This window comes from Leptopilina heterotoma, unplaced genomic scaffold (genome assembly GCF_015476425.1).
Source record: "Leptopilina heterotoma isolate Lh14 unplaced genomic scaffold, ASM1547642v1 Lhet_245, whole genome shotgun sequence".
Taxonomy (NCBI): domain Eukaryota; kingdom Metazoa; phylum Arthropoda; class Insecta; order Hymenoptera; family Figitidae; genus Leptopilina; species Leptopilina heterotoma.
In genome coordinates this window covers 856,274-880,485 of record NW_025110961.1, presented here as the reverse complement: position 1 = coordinate 880,485, position 24,212 = coordinate 856,274, and the positions used below count along the sequence as shown (strand labels likewise).

At 28.2% G+C, this 24,212-nt stretch overlaps 1 protein-coding gene across 4 annotated transcripts in view; it reads left to right on the top strand.

Annotated features, from left to right (window-relative positions):
• Positions 1-14,687, top strand: part of LOC122503118 — a 111,286-nt gene extending 96,599 nt beyond the window's left edge. For 3 of the 4 annotated variants that reach the window (XM_043613556.1, XM_043613555.1, XM_043613554.1), the window contains exons 4-6: positions 538-855; positions 5,007-5,322; positions 13,990-14,687. In XM_043613556.1, the coding sequence (XP_043469491.1) occupies positions 538-855; positions 5,007-5,322; positions 13,990-14,385 (1,030 nt within the window). In that variant the 3' untranslated portion in view covers positions 14,386-14,687. The remainder of the gene's footprint in view (positions 1-537; positions 856-5,006; positions 5,323-13,989) is intronic. The other variant, XM_043613557.1, reaches the window with a different exon arrangement.
• The last annotated feature ends 9,525 nt before the right edge of the window (positions 14,688-24,212 follow it).

Sequence of the window (24,212 nt, the reverse complement as noted above, 5' to 3'; positions counted from 1 at the left end):
GTTTCTTTATGCTTTGGGTAATCTCTGTATGAGGTGGGATGCACTGGGGCTTTTTTTCTTATCTTTCCCATGTAACAGTTTGATTTGCATTGATTTTTAAATTTATTAGATTTGATATGTTACTATTTCCTGACACTTGGATCAAGGATGCATTTCGCCCCCTTTCCGCACGAAAAAATGTTTTCGTATTTATTTTTTTGACCTTAAGCAATTTCCTGGGAGATTTGACAACCGTCGGGTAAACCATTGCCCAAAGTTAGGACAACCAACAAATTTTTAATCTTCTATTATTATTTTTGACAAGTTTTTTTTAAACTAAGTTCCTCGGAGTTTTGCCAACCATCGGGCCAAACATGGCATAAAGTTTGACCAACCGAAACTTTATGTATTTTAAACTACAACAACCATTTGTTGTTACCACTTGTAACAGCCAGTTGGACAAATAAATTGGTTTTTTAAATAAAAACTACAATGATTTATTATTTATTTCTAGCCAAATGTTAATTTTTTTAATATTTTAAAAACCTTGACTTTCAGATTCCAGAAAATAAAAAATTTTGGTCCTAGTGCATCTGTTGTAAGCTTTGCTTACTTTCAAGCATTTAAGTTTCCGGATAGCATGAATGTCCATTTCCAATGTGTGATACAAGTATGCCGTTATAATTGTCCGGAACCCAAATGCGGTCATTTGGGTATTGAATACGGTGGACAAGTAGCAGGCATTCCTCATGATTATGGAGCACCAGTACCACAAGGACTTTCTGCTGAGTACGGATCACCACCTGTACCTGAATACGGTGTTCCTCCTGCGTATCCTGATCCACGGCATCCTAGTGGGCCAGCAGGAGCATACAGGTAAAATTAAAAAATTTTAATAAAAGTGCTGAAATACTATTTTTTCTACTAAAAGAAATGGTCTAATAGCTCAAGAGAAAGTACATATGATTTTTCTAAAGAAAACAACTTGATAAAACTGATCTACTAAATGATTAACTCGTGTTCTAGTATCTTATTTACACTACACTAAAATAATATATTAGGTGTCTCAGTCATGCGTGAACATATTTATGGGTTGAAATCTGTGTCAAAAATAAAAACAAAGAATCCATTGAGCTTCATTGATGCTTTTATTTATTAATAACTCGAAAACAATAAAATATTTTAAAAAACTTCAAAAGAATTTTCGTTTTTATTTTTGACACAGATTTCAACCCATAAATATGTTGCGGACGTCCATGCCGTAGACTTTTGATAAAGATACTATTTTTTTAAATTACTAAAGTGAAAAGTTACAGGAATAAAAGAAAAGTGAATGAGGACCACCGTCAGTTTTTCACCTTTCAGCGTAATTAACTGTCGCTGGAAACGAATTGGATGTCAAATTGACAATTCTACGTGCTTGACAGCTGCCAAATAAACTATCAAATTTTCTGAACAGTGATTATTATTTGTAGCAAAAATGCCAGTATAAATATTTGTTGGATCGCAAAATAAGAAAATTATGTCAGATGGATACATACTTAACCCAACCACTAGGTTTGTGTCAACTATCGTATATAAACAAAATTATCATTTGTTATATGACTGCTTTGAAGTGTCAATTTGACATAACATTCGTTATCTGCAACCTTACAAACCTTTATACTGTCATTTCTATTAAAAATAGTCACTTTTTAAGAAAGTTAACAGTTGATTTAATAGTTGTCAACTGTTGACTTGTCATTTTGACATCATATTTGTCTGTATGTTTGGGACTGTACTGAAGAAAACAACCTAAACCTCATTTAAAAATATTAATATTAATGAAGTTTACAGTTGTTTTTATAAGGAGGACAAATTCAATCAGTTTCATGTTAGTTTTTATGAGCATCGAAAAGTCCTACGCTATTTACTCTTCCGAGTTAACCTGCAGAAAGTTATCCGAGTAAATTTTTTGAGAATATGTAGAGAAAAGTTCATGAAATATTAAATTGTTAGATATTAAATTGTTAAGATAATTTTGCTAGGTAATCTTCTGTAAACCTATTTCAGGTAAGTATCCTAAAACATTATAAGCTAGTTTATAGTAAACGTCATTAGATAAGTTGCAAAAATTATGTTTGACAAGGACTCTATTAAAACTGATAAAGTTTAAGTTGTTCATATGTTATTATAAAATTTTGTACAATGAAAAAACGAGATTGAAATTTGAAAATTGTCAACGCAAATTTTCAAAAATTGAGTGAATTAGACATTTCATATCCGCCATTTTGAATTTTTTAAATCTAAGTTACAATTTATCATTAGCAACCTCAAGAAACCTCAAGTAACAAGTTGCAAGCGAATCCGGTTAGGAACAAAGATCGAATTTAAAAAATTCCATTATTTATCTTGATGGTTCACAAGTTTCGTTTTCATTAGAAAATTCGATGGATTCGAGACTGCGTTTTTGGGAAAATTTTTCGGTAAAAGTGACATTTCTTGATACCTCTATTCGTCTTTCGTTTAGTAACCATATTCGATATGCCTTGGATTTGAGGATATATTCAACGAAATGCCTTTGCGCGACCGTGGTTCCAGTTTTCCAAGAGCAGGAGATCTGTTAATTACGAATACTTCACTTCCGAAACGTTTGGAACTTGAGACATCGTGAAGTTGTCCACTCCAAACAACTTTAAGCGCTTAGGGCTGCAGATATCCGTATGGATTAGATAATTAATTTTGATGAACATTGTTTTAGATTTTTTCAATCAGGATTATCTCGGTGCAGCGGATGACCGCAGAAAACAAACCTTCGCGCTTCTAGGAACTATTCGCCCACGTAGCACAGTATATTTCAGGAAGTTTACAAAGTTTGGAAATTTTCTTTGTTAACTTCCTGAGAAATACTGTGCGATGTGTGCGGGTAGCCAACAATAAAAAATTTGTAATGACTGATCGAGTTTTGCATCAATTTAATAGTAGATTTTAAGTCATTTATCGAAATTTACATTGTTTACAACAAGTATAGAGCAATATGTAAAAGCCTTAAAAAATTAAAATCTTTTTTGCAACATATAAATAAAAAATAGTAGTTACCCCGGGTAGCCTCTGATAGTCTACATACAAAAAATTACCTGGTAGCACGAATGTTGATAGTTTAAAATCTACCATCGTCGTAATCACCTATTTTGCGCCTTTAATACGAAAATAACTACTCAAAATTTTGAAAAAATGGTAAAAATTTTTTTTGGATGTATTTGAAAATCCTCGTGTCGGATTTGAAGTATTAATGACTGCAATAAGCCTGAAAAATTTTAGAACAATTCATCAAAACGTATCCAAGATAATTTGTACACAATATTTTGACATATACATAAATCTAAACATTTACTCAGAATTTTATATACATGTATTCTAGATAAAAATGAGTCCATGTAACCTTTTTTTAAAAATTTAAAATCGTCACAAAAGTAAAGTTGTTCAAAAATTGAACAACAAGTAATATAAAAAACCCACAATATTTTATATTATCCGGTACCATCATTATGCTACTGAGTACCATCAAAGATGTCAGAAAAATATTGTTTGTTAACCACTGCAATCAAGATGTTTCTCATTGTCAGTACAACAAATTTTTCTCTCAGTAAAGTGAGTTCTTATTAGGAGCCCGTCTTATTTTTCAAAATTTTAATTAAATATTAATTAAAAATTTCATAATTATCAATGTTAATTATTAAATATATAAATTTATCTTATTCAAAATTTGCAAGTAAGGGAAAGGTGTACGAGATGAACCCCTAAGGGAAAGTAACCATTATTTAAATAGATATTTTAAAAATACGAAAAATTACGGTCGAATTTTATAAATTTACTTGAAATCGCTTGAAACTTGTTACTCGGGGGCTTTTGAGTCAATAAAAGGGGTAGTTTCAACCCTTAAATCGTCTTCTTTGCCAATAATAAGAAATACGTTTCTTTTATTTTCCGAGTTCTAAGCATGTGCCAAGTTTCAGCCAAATCAATTACTGACACTTAAGTAGGTTTACTTGTTAGTAGTTTATTTTGGTTAATAAAATTAATTTATTTATAAACTCTTATACTTACTTCTAATATTTTTGTTTATGTTTTCTGATCGATTATAGGAAGAGTAATAAATAAAACACTTATTTTACTTGTGCAACGTTTCGATGGCTTGGTTTGACACCATTTGTAACTGACTAAACACTGACATTTCTTGCGAGTGATAAAACAAAACTTCTAATATTATTGTCATAAACAAGATATTAAATATAACAGTGTTTTCACATAACTTTATTTATTATACATTGAAAAAATTCATTTGATTCTAATAATCAATTAGTTATTGTAAACTAAATATTTATTTAAAACAACAATATTTTTATTTAAATCAAATGAACTATGTTCTAATAAAAGATTTTAGTATTTAATGCAAAACACTATTTAATTGAAAATTGTTACACAAAACACTGTGTACAAGCTTTTCTGATGAGGTTGATTGCTGGTTTCGCTACACTTGAGCATGAACTAACAAACTCGTCGGAAAACAGCTCCTTTCCGCACTTGGTTCACAATATACTATTACTTAACATAAATTAGTTAATCTATTCTTTAAATAAAATAAAATGTTTTTAAGTTTAATCAAAGTCTTAATGAATTTTACAAAATTTTTATTATCATCAAATTAAAATTTAGATAATTATTATTTAAAATTTCATAACAGTCTTCAAAACATAAAAACTAAACTCTTTTCATCAAAATAAAACATTAAGCTTTGGATAAGATAACTTTATATTATATTTAATAACTAACATTGATAACACTAGCCTACGAGATACGACTTTTTTAATTAGATAGAGTCAGAAATAATTGATAAGTTTAATGAATTTTATATAAGATTTTTCTCCGAACTTATTAATTTGAAAAACACACACTTCATGTGTTAGAAAATAATATTCTCACAAATTTAATTAAAAATCTTTGAGGACTAATAGAGGCACTAATAGAGGAATTTATTTATTTTCTAGCGAACCTAATCCTGATATAGTACCAGTTCCTCAAGCACAAACTTCTTCATCGTCAACTATCTCTACACCAGGAGATGTAACTGCAAGTAGTTCTCCTCAGAGTACTCAAGATATTATTCACCTTCCGCCTCCACCATTGCCAGGACACTCAACAGGAGCTTACCATACTGTAAAGAGAAAAGGAACAGTAGGTTCTGAAGAACATGAAGGTAACTTGGTTACTCTTGGAGGACGACCAAGATCAGTTGAAGGACTTCCGGTGGAATTACGAGGTGCCAGAAAACGAAGAGACATTGTAAATGATAATTATATTTCTGTAAGTATAGAACATATAAGGCATTCTCTAACATTACCATTACCCAAACCATATTAATGGATTTTAAAGTTATATAAGTGTTTTTAGTAGAGAATCTTCCAAACTTTTAAATAAAATTACTAATTATTTAAAAAAATGTAGTTTCATAAAAAAAATTAAATTTTTTTTTCAATTTCCCCCCTCTTTCCCCCCTTCAATTTTTTTCAAAAATACCCAAAAATTTTCCTTATTTTATAAGCTTTTTACCCCTCAAAAGCCATTTTTGGACATTGAAATGCGTACAAGCTACAGATGATTTTGTAACCCGGTTCAACTCATCAATTTTGCCCTTATTTATTACCATATTACCCTTATTTTTACCATAGTGTTGTGCAGTGACTGTCAATTAGGAATTTTTTAGTAAAATATATTGTTTGGAACATGAGAAGTAGGTGTGACACCTTGCATTATTAAAAATTCATTATTTAAAAAAAAATTTAGACTTCACTCTCTAAAACTGAATCAGTGAAATTTGACTTTCAATATGTGTGACAGAAATTTTCAATAGTTTTTTAATTGGCGAATCAGTGAAAAATGACTGAAATTTCAGTTATTTTTAACCGATTTTCTGTGAAATTCTAATGATTCAAATCGCGAGAATAGAGTTACTGATTCTCAGTCAAATTTCACTGATCTTCAGTGGAATTTTACTGATTCAGATTTAGAGAGCAAATCTGTGTTTAATTACTGTAAAAAATACTGAATCACCATATGTATTTTACTTATTCATAACACTTCATGTGATTAGAATAGCACTGCTTTTATAGAATTTCGTTAATATCAGTTGATTTTTACACAGTAAATAAATATATTTACTTTACTCTTAGTTGTAATAAATATACTAATTACTCGGAATATCATAAAAAAGTCACTCTTGCTTTCACTTTTCTGCTTGTTTAAGCTCATTTCCTACACTTGCATCCTATTACGCTGCATCTATATTTTGGTTTGCTTTTTACAACACCGCTTTTTGAGGTGTCAGAGAATTAATATTACATGATATTCAGTTCTTTATCTATTTGTAAAGAATAATGCCAGTCGATAAATGTTTAAATCCTTTGAAATTCGCCATCCATAAAATTTAACCATTTGTCGACTGGCATTATTTTTTACAAATATATAAAAAAATGAATATTATGTAATATTAATTCTATGACACCTTAAAAAGCGGTGTTGTAAAAAGCAAACCAAAATATAGATGCAGCGCAATAGGATGCAAGTGTATAAAATGAGTTTAATCAAGCAGAAAAGTGAAAGCGAGGGTGACTTTTTTATGATATTGCGAGTAATTAGTATATATTACAACTAAGAGTAAAGTAAATATATTTATTTACTGTGTAAAAATCAACTGATATTATAAACGAAATTCTATAAAAGCAGTGATATTCTAATTACATGAAGTGTTATGAATAACACAGCCACACAAAAAAAATAAAAAGTTCTGATCTGGGGGTCTCACTATATAGACTTTATGTTTTTTGGGTCGCTGAATCCAAATCCGAGGTCCATTTATCCTCATCAGATCAGGATTTTGACATAACCTCAAAAAAGCAATATGGCGGACATGTTTTTGAAAAGTTTATCGGATTCGCTTGAAATTCGTTACTCGGGGGTTTTTGGGGTCGTTGATTACGAATTTGAAGTCTGATTTTAAAAATTCAAAATGGCGGATCCAATATGGCGGACACGTTTTTGAAAAATTTATCGGATTAGCTTAAAACTCGTTACTCGGAGGTTTTTGGAGTCGCTGATTACGAATTTAAAGTCAGATTTCAAAAATTCAAAATGGCGGATCCAATATGGCGGACATGTTTTTAAAAAATTCATCGGATTCGCTTAAAACTCGTTACTCGGGAGTTTTTTGGGTCGCTGATTACGAATTTTAAGTCAATTTCAAAAATTCAAAATGGTGCATCCAATAAATATGTTCTTTTAAGGAATTAAGAACTTGAGTTATTCAATTTACAAGGAATTACTCTATATCTTACGTGTGCCTGCATCCAGGGCACCTCCACGAGGTGACGGTGGGCAACGGAGTTTTCCACTATCCGGCTAAGTCACTGGGTAATGGCTTCGATGCCGTCATGGCAGACACACGTAGAAAACGTGCTACGATGCAGGGACTCGGAACCCCAGTATCGGCGGTTGAGGGTTAGAAAGCAGGCTCTCAGGCGTCGTCATCCAACAACATAGCCGGATAGCTGACAAACTCCGTTGCTCACCGTTGGTGCCCTGGATGCAGGCACACGTAAGATATAGAGTAATTCTGGGTGAATTGGATCACTCAAGTTCTTAATTCCTTTAAAGAACATATTTCGATGGGTTCTACGAATTCTGAACTATCGTTTTGTTACCGATACAAAAGGTACTATCTATTCGATGTAAGTTCACAATGATCTAACTATTTGTTCCCGATAAGAAAAGGTTTAACTGCATTTTTTGCATAATTTAATTATTAATGTCAAATGATTTAGAAATTTAAGTTCTTTCAAATTCCGCTATACTTAGTTTTATATAAAATGTATTTAAAAGAAGAAACTTAAAATTAAATTCAATAATTTCTCATTCATGACATTTTTCCAACGAAAAGTGATCTATCTAAAAAAAATGAATATCGAGCTTGCGCAACACGATCAAGGTGAGATTTTTGGTTATTAACAATATTGACAATTTTTTACATTTATAAATATTATAAACATGACAAAGAATTATCATATTGTCTCACCTAATGAAAATATAAAATTGTATACAAAATGGATTTTAATGACTCCAATCTGGACAACAATTCCGACGTTGAAAGTAAGTATAAAACAATAACATTAAATATTGTTAAGCCATTGGTTTTTAACTGCAGAAATTTTAACCTAAATAATTCTATCTCTAATATTTTTAAAATTAAAACATTTATTAAATAAATTTTTTTTTATAAATATTATTACAATTTAAATATTTATCTATAGTTAACAACAAATCGTAGAAAAACTTTTTTTATAAAACTAATATTTTTTACAGATAATTCACTTTTACAAAACGTTCCGTTTGAAACTGATGCTGAAATTCCGGAAAAGTAAATTATATAATATTTTAAATTATTAAAAAAATTAAATAATTATGTTACTAAAATGAAAGCATTTAATCAGGGTGTCTACTAACAGGGAAATAACCAGGAATTTTATACCAAACTGGGAATTTTTTCACAAAAGTTAAAAAAGTTTTATCATTTTAATTTGTTTTTAAAAATTCACTTCTTATTTCAATTTTTATAGATATTTATATTATACTGTTCTCTAAATTTAAATTAGTTAAAAATAATTGATTTGATAGTAAAAACTTAGTCACCAATTCAAACATATTATGTAAATAAATTAAAAAAAAATTATGGAGTTAATAGAAATATTGTGAAATTGGACTAAAAATATGTAATTAAATTTGTTAAAGAATTTCATTAGAAACTTTTCAACAAATAGAATTTTCAAAGTATTTGAATTTAATAATTAATTAATAATTGAATTTTATAGTCATATTTTTTGCTTATAAAAATTATATTAAATTCTATTATTATTCAATAATTATAATTATTGAACTTCTCTTAAATTTTTATAATTTCAAATTTCTGAATGTTCAAATAAATGATATTTATTTATTTCTTGAGCAAATTAAATGATTATTACTTATTAAGTGAATAATTAATTATTACTGCTTATTATTTTCAAAAATTTTAATAAAATTCTTTACAAGAATTAAATTATTTTTATAAATAATAGCATTCTTTAAAAGGCATTAATAGCATTCTTTAATTATTTTTATAAATAGTAAAATTCTTTGTAGAAATTCAATTATTATCAATATAATTTTAATAAAATTGAAAAATCAAATTTTTAATTGTAATTATAAAGAAACAAGATTATTTTTAAAAAATTTAAAAAATTCTTTGTTTAATTAAATTATTTTCCAATTTTTCAATTAAAATTATTTAAAAAATCATTATTTTCAAAAAATTTTAAGATTTATTTATGTTCGAAGTCAAATTTAAATTTGATGAGAAAAAAACCGGGAAAAAATTAGGATATAGCCGAGAAATCCGGGAATTTTATTAAACGAAAATAGTAGACACCTTGTTAATAAAACTATATATTGAAATTTAATATATTATTTCATTTTTAAAAACTGTTTTATTATTAAAAAGTATAAATTGTTTTTTAAACACAAATAAATAAATAAAATAAGTAAATAAAATAATTGAATATACGTTTAGGTCTGTGGATAATGTAACGGAAAATCAAGTCAATTCATCTGATGTTCAATCTACAAGTAAGAGAAAGAGACGACGAGAATCACCGTCTAATCACAACGTCCGAAAACGTTCGGTTAATCGAAGTCGATGGATAGATGTTGTAGCGAAAAAATCAAGACAAGCCGGAGAAGCATATACTAATCGTCATGGACGAGAAATTGGATCTCGAAATATGAAGGAAGGATGTAACGCTAATTGTATTTTCAAATGCAAAGCTAATATTCCCGATAATGAAAGACTTGAAGTGTTTAATGCATTTTGGAAAATACCTACCCAGGAAGAAAAATGGAATTATATTTTGAGACACGTTAAGCAAAGTGAAACCAAAACGAAAACGACCAAAGAGTGGACAAGTCGAAGAACATTCAGTCGACAATATTTTTTAACTATCAAAGGCAATAAAATCCGAGTTTGCAAAGCTACTTTTCTAGACACACTAGGAATCAGTTGTAAATGGGCTTTCACAGCATTTAAAAAAGTCAATAATAGCGGAACCGTTGAACCTGATATGCGCGGAAAATTTGCGAAAAATAGATTTAAGATACCAGAGTGTTTAAAAGACGGTATTAGAGAGCACATTTCTTTGTTTCCTAAAGTTCCATCTCATTATTCAAGGAAAGACTCGAACAAAGAGTATTTAGAAGAAGGCCTATCTATTAGAAAAATGCACTCATTGTACCTGGAATGGGCAAAAGAAAAATTTGAGAAAATTGCTACAGAGCGACAATACCGAGATATTTTTAATCGCGAATTTAACTTGAGCTTTCATCAATCAAAAAAAGACATCTGTGATCAATGTGCAATTTGGGAAAATAGTACCGAAGAACAAAAAGAAAACACTCGAGAAGTCTATGAATCGCATATTAGAAATAAAGATACTGCAAGATTTGTAAAGGATACAGCAAAAGAAGAAGCCTTAAAAGATAAAACACTCTGCGTTGCCTGTTATGATCTACAAAAGGTTTTAGTCATTCCACATGGAGAAATTTCAGGATTTTATTATAAACGCAAGTTTTCAATACACAAATTCACAATTTATGATTGTGCTGACCATGAAGGATTCTGTTTTATATGGGGCAAAAACATAGCTAAAAAGGGATCCAACGAAATTGGTAGTGGTGTATTAAAATTTATTGAAAATAAAAGTCAAAAAGGGGTTAGAGATATTCGACTATTTTCTGATAATTGTGGAGGGCAGAATAAAAACAGATTTATCTTCGCCATGTATTTGTACGCTGCAGTCAAATTTGGTGTTAAAATAATTCACAGATTTTTGGAAAAAGGCCACACTCAAAACGAAGGGGACAGTATGCATGCTTTGATTGAAAGACGAAGCAAAAACCAACTCATTTGCGAACCACAGGAGTGGATCAATCTAATAGCAAACGCTAAAGCTTCGTCGAAGCCTTACATTACATATGAAGTTAAAACCGAAGACATTTTAAACTTCAAACCTTTGGTACAGGCTCAAAATTGGGATAAGGATGTCAATAAAAAGAAAATATCATGGGCTCAAGTACGCGAAATAAGTGTCACTCCTGAAAAGCCGCACACAGTCGAATTAAAATACCATTTTATGGATGAGCCTGTAATTTTAGATGTGAACAAAAAGATAGGTCGTCCTGTAAACTTTCAAACCTACAAATTTCCTAAAGCTTACACTGGTGGCATCCCGATAGATAAGAAAAAACTTAAGGATCTTTTAACGTTATGCGCGAATGGAACGATTCCTTCTAAATATCACGAATTTTACAACTCACTAAGTTCGACACAAAATCCTGCTATTGTAAATTACTCAGAATCTGAGGAAGATGAAGATGAAAGCAAAGAGGAAGATTGAAGAATACAATATTTTATATTAAATTGAATTTTTTGAATTGTGTTAATGTTATTTCAAGAATTTAAAGATATGTTATTTTTACAACAGGAAATAAATTTTTAATTTGACATTAAAACATGTTTTTATTTTTTTCCAATTTTTCAAATTTAATTTATATTTCATTTTTTCAATACTTTTAATATTTTAATAATTGTTATGTTTATTGTTATTTTCTACTTTATTAATCGTTTAAATATTTATTAATATATTTAATTATATTTATTATTATTATTTATTTTATATTTATATTTAATTATTTACAATTTTTCAAATTTAAGTTATATTTCATTTTCTCATTACTTTTAATATTTAAATAATTGTTATGTTTATTGTTATTTTTTATTTTATTAATCATTTAAATATTTATTAATATATTTAATTATATTTATTATTATTATTATTTATTTTATATTTAAATATTTACAATTTTTCAAATTTAATTTATATTTCATTTTCTCAATACTTTTAATATTTGAATATTTGTTATGTTTATTGTTATTTTTTATTTTATTAATCATTTAAATATTTATTAATATATTTAATTATATTTATTATTATTATTATTTATTTTATATTTAAATATTTACAATTTTTCAAATTTAATTTATATTTCATTTTCTTAATACTTTTAATATTTGAATATTTGTTATGTTTATTGTTATTTTTTATTTTATTAATCGTTTAAATATTTATTTTCATGTATTATTTATTTACTGTTTCATATTTATATCATGTTGAAAATTAGAATTGGAACATAACCAAAGCAATATATAGAAACTATTACTTTTTCACATTTATATTGATGTGTACATGTTTTTTTATATATATTTCATTCAAATTACAAAATAACTTTTAAATTTTTGAAAATTCACTAATTTATTTAGATTCCTCGATTTGATTAATGGATTTGAAATTTCAAATTACTGTACTGAAAAATTTCATTTTTATAGTTAAACCTTTTCTTGTCGGGAACAAAAAGTTAGATCATTGTGAACTTGCATCGTATAGTTAGTACCTTTCGTGTCGGTAACAAAACGATAGTTCCGAATTCGTAGAACCCATTGATTTATTAGATGCACCATTTTGAATTTTTAAAATTGACTTTAAATTCGTAATCAGCGACCCAAAAAACACCCCCGAGTAACGAGTTTCAAGCGAATCCGATGAATTTTTTAAAAACGTGGCCGCCATATTGGATCCGCCATTTTGAATTTTTGAAATCAGACTTCAAATTCGTAATCAGCGACCCAAAAAAACCCCAAGTAACGAGTTTTAAGCGAATCCGATAAACTTTTCAAAAACATGTCCGCCAAATTGGATCCGCCATTTTGAATTTTTGAAATCTGACTTTAAATTCGTAATCAGCGACCCCAAAAACCCCCGAGTAACGAGTTTTAAGCTAATCTGATAAATTTTTCAAAAACGTGTCCGACATATTGGATCCGCCATTTTGAATTTTTGAAATCAGACTTCAAATTCGTAATCTACGACCCCAAAAACCCCCGAGTAACGAATTTCAAGCGAATCCGATAAACTTTTCAAAAACATGTCCACCATATTGGTTTTTTGAGGTTATGTCAAAATCCTGATCTGATGGGGTTAAATGGACCTCGGATTTGGATTCAGCGACCCAAAAAACATAAAGTCTACATAGTGAGACCCCCCAGATCAGAACTTCTTATTTTTTTGTGTGGCTGTGTAATTAAAATACATATGGTGATTCAGTATTTTTTACAGTAATTAAACACAGATTTGAAGTCTAGAATTTTTTTTAAATAATGAATTTTTAATAGTGCAAGGTGAAACACCTACTTTCCATGTTCCAAACAATATATTTTACAAAAAAATTCCTAATTGACATTCACTGCAGAACACTATGGTAAAAATTATAATAATAAGGTCAAAATTGATGAGTTGCACCGGGTTACAAAATAATCTGTAGCTTGTACGCATTTCAATGTCCCAAAATGGCTTTTGAGGGGTAAAAAGGTTATAAAATAAGGGACATTTTTGGGTATTTTTGAAGAAATTTGAAGGGGGGAATGAGGAGGGGAAATTGAAAAAAAAATTAATTTTTTTATGAAACTACATTTTTTTTAAATAATTAGTAATTTTATTCAAAAGTTTGGAAGATTCTCTACTAAAAACACTTATACAACTTTAAAATCCATTAATATGGCTTGGGTAAAAGATATTGCCATTTGAAAATTATACTGAATAAAATTGAGCCCCTGATAACATGGCAACCACGCATTACACAGACCTAAAAATCTACTATACATACTTGTTTTTATGTATACTTTAACATACTTCATTTCCAAAAAGAAATTTTTTTAGGGTGGCTTTTATGTTAGAGAATGCCTTATATAAATTATTTTTTTATATATATTCAAATTATTAAATATAAATAAGTATTAAAAATTCAGTAATATATGTCTGTTTAAAATCTTTTTAGGACAACTTTCTTACACTAACGATTGTTACACCTCATGTTCATAAACGAGCTGCTCAAGAAATGACGGATGTAAATACATCTCGCACAATTCAAGTTGTAGCCCCAGGTGACGTTAATTTTGCATTGGGTGCATCAAACCCAATCAATGATACTACAGTTGTGATACAAAACACGAATTCACATACAGATTCTGAATCTATTTGTATGTCTTTAGCTGGTTTCGTAGGAGGCCTAGTTATGCTTCTCTTAGTAGTAGTAGTTGCATCTCTTGTGGCAGCGTTTCTGTTTGTTCGAGTGAAAGCAATTGATCGAAAAAATTCAAGTATAAATAATATTAACTATGTACATACACCATATATTTCAGAAAAGCCAGAAATTGTAAAACTTGCTAATTAAAATTTTAAACTTTTAAATTGGAAACCAAATTTTAAATATTGTTCCCAGTTGACGCAAATATGTATTAATTATACATATACTTGTTGTACAACAGTATGTAACATATTCTATCATAACCTTGTAGCGAGTTACAAGCAGGTTATATAAAATGTCAGCGTTGAACGCTGTAACAAATATGTAACAAATATGTAACTCAAATAATCTGTAACAATTATATTACAATAATATAATATACACACATGTCTTTTTAGTCATTATAAAAAAATTATTATAAAAATAAATGTAAGCAACCAACCAATTAATTTTGGCATTAATTTATTTGTAATTGATTAATTCTTGTTTTGCTTCATAAGAACTTCATTTTGTTGTTTTAACCCTCTTCTGATGCTAACGTCATTTTAGACGCCTGATGGGGACTATGGGAGCCACATTCTATGGTAATAGAGTAGGGATAAGTTAGCATCAGCAGAGAGTTAAAATGTAAACATAATAAAAGAAAAATGCTACATGCAATAATTTTTTTTTCACCAAATCTTAGTACTAATTTATAGATCAAAAAATTATTATTTAAAAACATTAATTCTATTTAATATTTATAATATTTTTAATACAAGTCTTTTGCTAATGATACGATTTGAAATGGACTGCTGCATATGTATAATAAATAATAATATGATAAGTTATATTTAATATCCTATTTATATAATTATTATATTGTATTCCATTGTAAATTTAAATACTATTTGAAAAACAAAATATGTTACACTTCAATTGTATATTAAGTCATGAAAACTGTTACGTAACCAATAATCTTCAAGTTTTTAAATGTAATCTACAATAAATTGCTTATTTATATTATCATATTACATTTATACTATATTATATTATTATATATGTATAATAAGTATTAATAATATGATAAATTATTATACATATCATATTTATATAATATATTATATACTATATTTTTTGAAAATCTAAATTCTTTTTGCATAACGACATATGTTACACTTCAATTGAATAATAAGTAACAATTGTTACGTAACAAATAATCTTCAAATTTTTTAATGTAACCTACAATAAGTTTGTTACGCTGTTATTTAATGTCTTTGTAACAATCTTATGTCACTCTTCAAAACCTTCCCAGTAACGACTTATTGTTATAGCATAAATATGTAATACCATTGTAACTAAACTACAGATTACTGCTTTCTTCCTGTTACATATTTATTTTATATTAATTTTGTAACATTTGTTACTCATAACACTGTTACTCAGTTTGTAGAACAGTCATAGAACGTGTCATCTGGATAGCGATAAAAAGTGGTCGAGATGAGAAAGACACAATACTGAATGGCGAAGTTGTTGATGTTTGTAATTTATAATACATTACACTGAAACTCTCAAACTTCTGAACTTTGTCTGTATAAACATTCAGATTCGACAAAAAAGAGACGAATCGTTACTTATTACTGGCGGACGATAGACTACAATAGTCATGTTCTCTACTTCGAAATTTAGACACCATTACAAAATGATATAAAATTCAAATATTTAAGAAAAGTTTCGAATACAACGTCCTAGACAAAAACAAAACACGCTTAGAATTGCGCTTAAAATATAAAAAAAATTGGTACTCAATGTATATCAAAATAGTCTGTTTAGAAGAATAAATTAAAAAAACATTGTAAATACTCTGGATTCTCCAAATGTGACAGTAGATAATGGAACAGTGAGTTAGGGAATAGGAAATAAAAAAATTCAAGGAATAATTGCTTCAGACATACTACGAAATATTTAAAGGTTGTTAAAAGTTGATAAAATATATAAAAACATTTCTTAAATTTAATAAAAATTCGTTCTTAAATTAATTTTTTAATTTGAAGATCTTTCTGATTTTCAATTTTCATTTAGAAATATTTGGTAACAGATATAAGAAGACACGGAATTTAACTGAAGTTCAATGGGTACTAGCTAAAGACCATTAATGATAAGCCAAACCATTATTACTCAGTGAAAAGAATTAAAATTTTCTTTTTTTTATACTTTGTTGTTTATTCACACGTTTAGAGTATTTGATTAGTCTCCATCGAAATCAGGTTTACCCAAAACTGGTTCCATTCCTTGTCTCTTAAATTTGTTAACAAATATTTCTTATTCAAAACTTAAAGTCAGAATGATCTAGAAATTAAGTAGCTACATGCAGAAAACTCTCCAAGCGCGCGGATGAACTCTATACTACTAGTTATTTAATTTAGTTAATTTAGTTCTAAAGAATTCTTATTAAAAAGATTAAACGTCAAAAAAAACCTTTAAATTCTAAAAACAAATTAAAGGAATTTGTTTAATCCAGCAAATTGTTTTGTAACAACTTATAACATTTCGTAGTAACCTTGCACAGTGGTTTAAAATTGAAAAACTTAGTTTAAAATAGCGTGGAGCATGTAAATCCTAACCGATTTTTATCTTCTTCTTTTAAAACAGATTTTTTAAAAAAATTATTAAATTCCTAACAAATCGTTTGAGGACGATTTAAAAAAAAGCTTTAATTTTTTTTATTTATTTATAAACATTAAAAAAAAGAATTTTTTCTATAAAAATAGTACTTCATCTTTATGATAAAATAATTTATTTTACTTTAGTTATTTTTATTATTCTTCAGTCAATTTATTAAATTATTATACATTAATTATTTAATTTCAATTATAATATATTGCAAAAAGTGATAATCGAAATGGAAAATTAATTTACTCTAAAAGCAATTGAATGCATTGTTTCAAAGATCACTACTTGTAAGACAAGTACTTATGTACACCTGAAAGATATATATTTATTAGGTTGGCATTATTGTACTTACACTTAAATATATATTAAGCAATAAGGGGATAAAGGCAGCCATTTGTTTACGGTAAATTTTGTGGCACGAGTGGAGATTCACTCAAGCCACAAATTCCGATCGCACAAAAGTGGTGATTTCAGATAGCAGACGATGGGGAATAAAATTCAAACATTTGTTTAACATGTATGAAAATAGGGTTCATTTTTCACTTTTGTCAAAAAAAAACACATCGACCCATGCGTCATATTTATGGAAAAAAGTTTCCGCAATTTTTATACTGTCGAACAAATAAATAACTTTCGGTCGTTTGCTGTCTAAAAGTTCCAATTTTGGGCCTGTGGGACAAGCAATATTTATAAGGAATATGATCATCATTTTGATTTACTTTCTACAATATAAATATTAAAGCCACATCCTTCTAAACGCCATATACCCATAGATATTTATTAAAATTACCTCTAAATAGTGTCAAGGTCGTTTTGCAAAGATTATATTAGACTTTGCTACTATCATATTCGGAGTTTCCAGTGTACCAGAATTTTATTACTCTGTGATAATAAATTTCTTACAGTGCAGAAAATGATTTCGAGTATTAGTGGATAATGAAAATGCCGTATTGCTCAAATCTTGAGTTTTTGTTAAGATTGTTTTTTAGTATTGAATTGCGGTTAGAAAAAAACAAAATTCGTTGTTATTTTCATAATAAACGTGATATATTTTTTAAGGAAATTATTACATTAAAATTTATGCGACGCATTTGGAAACAAATTTTATAACAATAAAAATACTTCTTTGAAATTGAAACATACTAAATTTTAAGCTATTATATTGTTACAAACAACTGTTAATTAATTAACAATAAATTGTTATCTGGATTATTAGTCCTGAACTTATCTAACCGAATGAACAACATGCATTTAAAAATATTTTCGTACATTCTTTATATATTGTTAGTTTTTATTAAATAATTGCCTGTAAATTTTGCAAAATAAATTCTATATTACAATGATTTTAAAGTTGGACATACTTAATTTTATAAGTTTATATCTCATAAAATGTGTTACTTCCGAAAATACAATATAGATTTTTAACTTTTTGCTTACCTTAATCACAGTTTCAATACAACGTGTTTTTAAATTCTAGTATTTTCAAATTATATTTTCAAATTTAAAAAAAAAATTTCTTGAAAAATTACATTTCTATTTTTTTAAATGGAATTACTTTCTAAAATTTGTATTCATTTGTTGAAAAGATTTATTTATTACATAAAACATTTATTAAAAAGTTTAATAATTTTTTTTTACAAATGAGTATTTAAATATTTATATTGAATATTATTGATGGGAGTTTTTTGAAGTTTTAAAATTGAAAAATTTTGAGATTTAATTATTGTTATAAAATGCTAACTAACTAAAATTTCTAACTACCTGTTAGCTAAGTGAACTTCTCTAACATTTAATTACTTCATTCAATTGTAAATTGAAATTTATTAAATCAATTATTTTTAATAATTTTTAAATTTTTATCAACAGATTTTTAAATAATTTAATTTCTAGACAATTTTTATTATTTATAAAAGTAATTAAATATTTGTATAGAATTTTATTAAAATTTTTGAAAATAATTGGTTAAGAATTCTTTCTTAAAAAACAGAAATCAGAAAATATCGAACAATCGAATAGAACTCGTCTGTTTGTTTGTTTTGTTTTAATGGCCTCTTGTAATAACAAATAGCCAGTACGTAAAATAGAACTTGACGAACTCAAAAAATGTTCATTGCTATTACGCACTTGATTGGCGAAGGTGGAAAGATGGCCACATATGGCGCGCTTATTCAAAATTTTGAAAAATAAGAACACGATTTTCAGTGAAATTTCACTGATTCAAATCGTGAGAATAGAGTCACTGATTCTCAGTCAAATTTCACTGATTCAGTTTTAAAGAGTGGTCCCACTCTGATTTTTTACAAGATTTATAGGAAAAAAGGTAAGCTTTAGATTGGGACAGGTTAGAAAAAAATATAAAAAAACGATTTTGAGATATATTGAAATTAAGAATGTCGTCCGTGTATTTCCGTACTTCATCGGTCAGTCGTTTGACTTTTATCAATTATTCATAGTATCGTATACATATACTCATTGTACATTCATATACGCATGCGCAGTAGTTTTCTATCACTCTAAAGCATGCGAAGAACATTCAGAACTTCAAAATTTAATTTTTTAATTCACACACGATCTAAAAATTATTTTTCTACAATACATAATTTCCAAAATATGAAATTTCCAAAATAAAAAGTGTTGAATTGTAGTGTAAGTAAAAAGAATTAGATTACACAGGTCAACAAAAAAAGACTTACTTTTTTTATGAGATATCAGAATGGTTTCCGATCTATTTTTGGACGCTGAACACGATCCCGAATTCCAAAATTGCCCATTACGTCAGGATTTTGAGAAAAATGGGGGTAAAGACCCCAAAAACGCTTTTTTGAGGATATTCAACATTTTTTTCTCTTTAACCCTTTGACTGTGGATGACGTGTATACACGTCAGGAAAAAAACTGGCCCAAACAGTGGATGACGTGTATACACGTCATGGCCCAAACAAGAAAACATCTTAACGTATATTCGCAAAAATTCTTACTCGGGGGTTTTTGGGGTCGCTGATCACGATTCTGAAGTCAGATTTTCAAAATAAATAATTTTTCATCCAAAATGGCCGCCAAAAATTTTGAAAAATTTTAAAAGTCGATAAATTCTTTTGAAAATTCTTACTCGGGGGTTTTTGAGGTCGCTGATCACGATTCTAAAGTCATATTTTCAAAATAAATAATTTTTTATCTAAAATGGCCGCCAAAAATTTTGAAAAATTTCAAAAGTGGATAAATTCTTTTAAAAATTCTTACTCGGGGGTATTTGGGGTCGCTGATCACGATTCTGAAGTCATATTTTCAGAATACATAATTTTTCATCCAAAATGGCCGCCAAAAATTTTAAAAAATTTCAAAATTGGATAAACTCTTTTAAAAATTCTTACTCGGGGGGTTTTTGGGGTCGCTGATCACGATTCTGAAGTCATATTTTCAGAATACATAATTTTTCATCCAAAATGGCCGCCAAAAATTTTGAAAAAGTTTAAAAGTGGATAAATTATTTTAAAAATTCTTACTCAGGGATTTTTGGGGTCGCTGATCACGATTCTGAAGAAAGATTTTTAAAATGAATAATTTTTCATACAAAATGTCCGCCAAAAATTTTGAAAAATTTCAAAAGTTGATAAATTCTTTTCATAATTCTTACCATTTAAACTTTGAAAAACTAATAACAGATTCGTAATCAGCGACCCCAAAAACCCCCGAATAACGAATTTTAAACGTATTCAATGAATTTTTAAGAATCGTGACCACTATTTGGAATCCGCCATTTTGAATTTTAAAAAACTAATGTCAGATTAGTAATCAGCGACCACGAGAACCCCCGAGTAACGAATTTTAAGCGAATCCAATGAATTTTTCAAAATCGTGTCCGCCATTTTGGATCCGCCATTTTGAATTTTAGGAAACTAATGTCAGATTCGTAATCAGCGACCACGAAAATCCCCGAGTAACGATTTTTAAGCGAATCCAATGAATTTTTCAAAATCGTGTCCGCCATATTGGATCCGCCATTTTGAATTTTTGAAAACTAACACCGGAATCGTAATCAGCGACCCCAAAAACCCCTTAGTACCTAGTGTCATGAAAATTTATTCACAAGAAGGTCTTACACATTTTGGGACCATTTTGTTATATTTTAGCTACACACTGAAGGGGTTAACCTGACGTGCTAGAGACTTCCACAAGGTCTTAAATTAAAGCTTGTAATGTGCACTACAAGACCCATATCCATAAAATAAAAAAAATTCAAAGCTTTTTCAAAAAATGGGGTTGAAGACACCAAAAAGGTGTGTTTTTGGATTGCTTTAATCAGACCGGTGACACTGCTTCACAACTCGTGGCAATATGCTGACTGGCGCCGCATGGCGGCGCTGATTGACTGTAAGGCCAATGAAATATGCGAAATATGAAATTCCCCTGTACTTAGCCTTATATTGTCACGTTTATTTGGACCGGTTATAAGTATTCAAATAGTTTTAAAACTTTTATACTTTTAAATACTTCTATAAAAATGTAGAAAATTGTCTAAAAGATGTAGAAGTGTTGAAAATTATTTGAAAATCTTTTATTCCTTTTATTTAAAGAGTTTATTAGCCATATATTTTAGTTATGTGAAAAATTGAGTTTGACAGAAAGTGTTTTACAAAAATGGTAAATAAGTGTGTTGTTTTTGGATGTACTACAGGATATTCTAAAAATCCTGAGAAATTGCAATGCTTTTATGCTCCTAAAGACACTGATATAATGAAACAGTGGGATGTCGCCATACACCGAGACAACTTTGTATTAAAATCGAGTCATGTAGTTTTTGCAAAACATTTTTTGCCAGAAGACATTTTAAGCGAACATTTAACGTTAGGACCTGATGGATCTGTTCTTGGAAGAGTAAGCTATTTCATTTTTTTAAATAAAAATAGTAATATAATAAATATAATAAAGTAGAAAAACTATTTTTTTTCGTTTAGCAAATGGTTTTGAATTGAGTTTGTTCCTAATTAATTTACTTAATTCAAAATACAGTGAATTATTTATTTTACAAAAACCATATTTTGAGTATTTTATTTATTCATTAGTTTATCATGTTTATTATATTTTATTAAAAATTGTATAAAATTTTTTTACTTAAAATACTTATAATTAATATGTAACAATAGTTTACTATTAAAAAAACATATTAAATTTAAAAAATTGTTAAATCTAAGATAATACTATTGAAATGAATTCGATGTAAATTATAATTTATTACTTAATATAAAATTTGTAAAGTATTTGTAATATGTAAACTTACGTTATTAATTATTTATTTCTTATTAATAATTATTATAATTTTATATTATTGTTATTATCATTATTATTGTTCTTAAACGAACTAAATTACATTTTTGGGATTAAAAATAATTCTTTTTCTTATAGAGTCAACTTTCTAAACCAAAATTGCGAAAAGGTGCGATTCCACAATTACTCATGGGACGACCAGATAAAATAGTAAGAAAACGTCGATTGCTTATTCGTAAAAATGATGAATCTGATAAGTCAACAGAAAATAAAAAACGCAAATTAAATAATGACGTCTTAAATAAAGAGGAAATAGATTTAAATAATGACGGTAATAACAATGGAAGTACTGACACTAATAATGAATTGGATTCCCCCGAGAACATCTTTCGACAACTGCATGAAGACCAGTGCAATATTACAATTTCAAATTCTTGGCGCAGAGTTCCAATTGTTAATAAAGTTAAAGCTGTATCTTTTATACAGCTTCTTGCAAAAAGAGGTCAGAATGATCGTATTGATACTGTCTGTGCAAAAGAACTAATTATAGATGAAAAATTACAATTTGAGATAAAAATATGTGGTAAAATAGTGGACAAAGAAAAATTCGATATTCTCGATAAAATTTGTTCAATTAAAGATGTTGAAAATATAATCGAGAAAATTGATAAGCGTAAAGTTTGCCAAGGTGTTTTAGGACTAAGTGTCAACTCGAGTAATGAACGCCTCCTTCAAAATTTTACTTTTTCTGACAAAATGGACATTTTACGACATAAGAAATGTTTACTACTTTTACCTGAAAATAATGACGAAAATAAAAAAGAGCAAAGTCACTGTAAATGTTGCAAATCCGTTAAAAACGTATTAAATAAAAAAATAATTCGTTTTCAGCGTAATTCGAATATAAAATATATAAAGCTCGATGGATTGAGCCCGAAGAGACGGCAAAAAGTGGATGCTTTAAGAAAAAGGTTGAGAAACGCAAGTAGATTGCAACAAAAAGCAGAAGCCGACATACGCTTACTAAAAAGTAACTTAATATATACCCAGGAAAAAATAAAAACAGTTGAAAATAGTACGTTAGAAAAACTCTTAGCTGAGGAAACTAATATAAGTACCAATGAAGCTACAACGGTAAAAGAAATTTTGAAGGCAGCTAAAGTGAATGACCCAAGAGGTCGGAGGTTTTCGGACGAATGGATTTTTCTTTGTATATTATTGCATATGCGTTCACCTAAAGCATATAGATTTATTTTAGAAAATAAAATCCTACCTTTACCGAGCGTTCGGACAATTCGAAGGTAATAATAATAATAATAATATAATAATTATATTTTAAATAAAAAATTTTTAAATATAATTTTATTTAACATATTTTTAATTGTTTACAACATAAAATTATATATAATATATAAGGGAAAATTTACTGCTGGACACAACGACGATGACCTATAAAGGTCTTGAAGATTTTGGCGACAATTCGACAAAAAATGTTGATACAGAAATGGCTAATAATGGCCTTGTATTAATGTTTCAATCTCTTTATGACGATTATTCCCAACCTATCGCTGTTTTTGTTTCTCATGGACCAGTAAAGGGTGATAAATTATCCGTATTAGTGCTTCAAGCTATTGCTCTGTTAGAGAAAGCTGGAGCAAAAGTGCATGGAGTTATAGCGGATGGAGGAAAACCAAACCGAAAAATGAGGACCGAATTAGGATGCAGCGGGAAATCAGACATATTTAAGAACAGTTTCGAGCACCCTCTAGACATTTCCGATGACGATAGTACTGAAGATATTTTTAAGTTTAAGCGTAAAGTGTTTTTGTTCTCTGATGCTCCCCACCTAGTCAAAACTATACGGAATCGACTAGCAAATACAAAAAAGCTCAAAGTAATAAACTTAATTTAGTGTAATGTAATAAATGATAATATTTATTGTTGTTAATGATTTTATTACTAATTATGTTAATTATTCTATTAATTTTTATTCGGTTAGATTCATCCAGATGATGATTTTATTGAGTGGGAGCATTTTCAGATTTTGCATCAAATTGA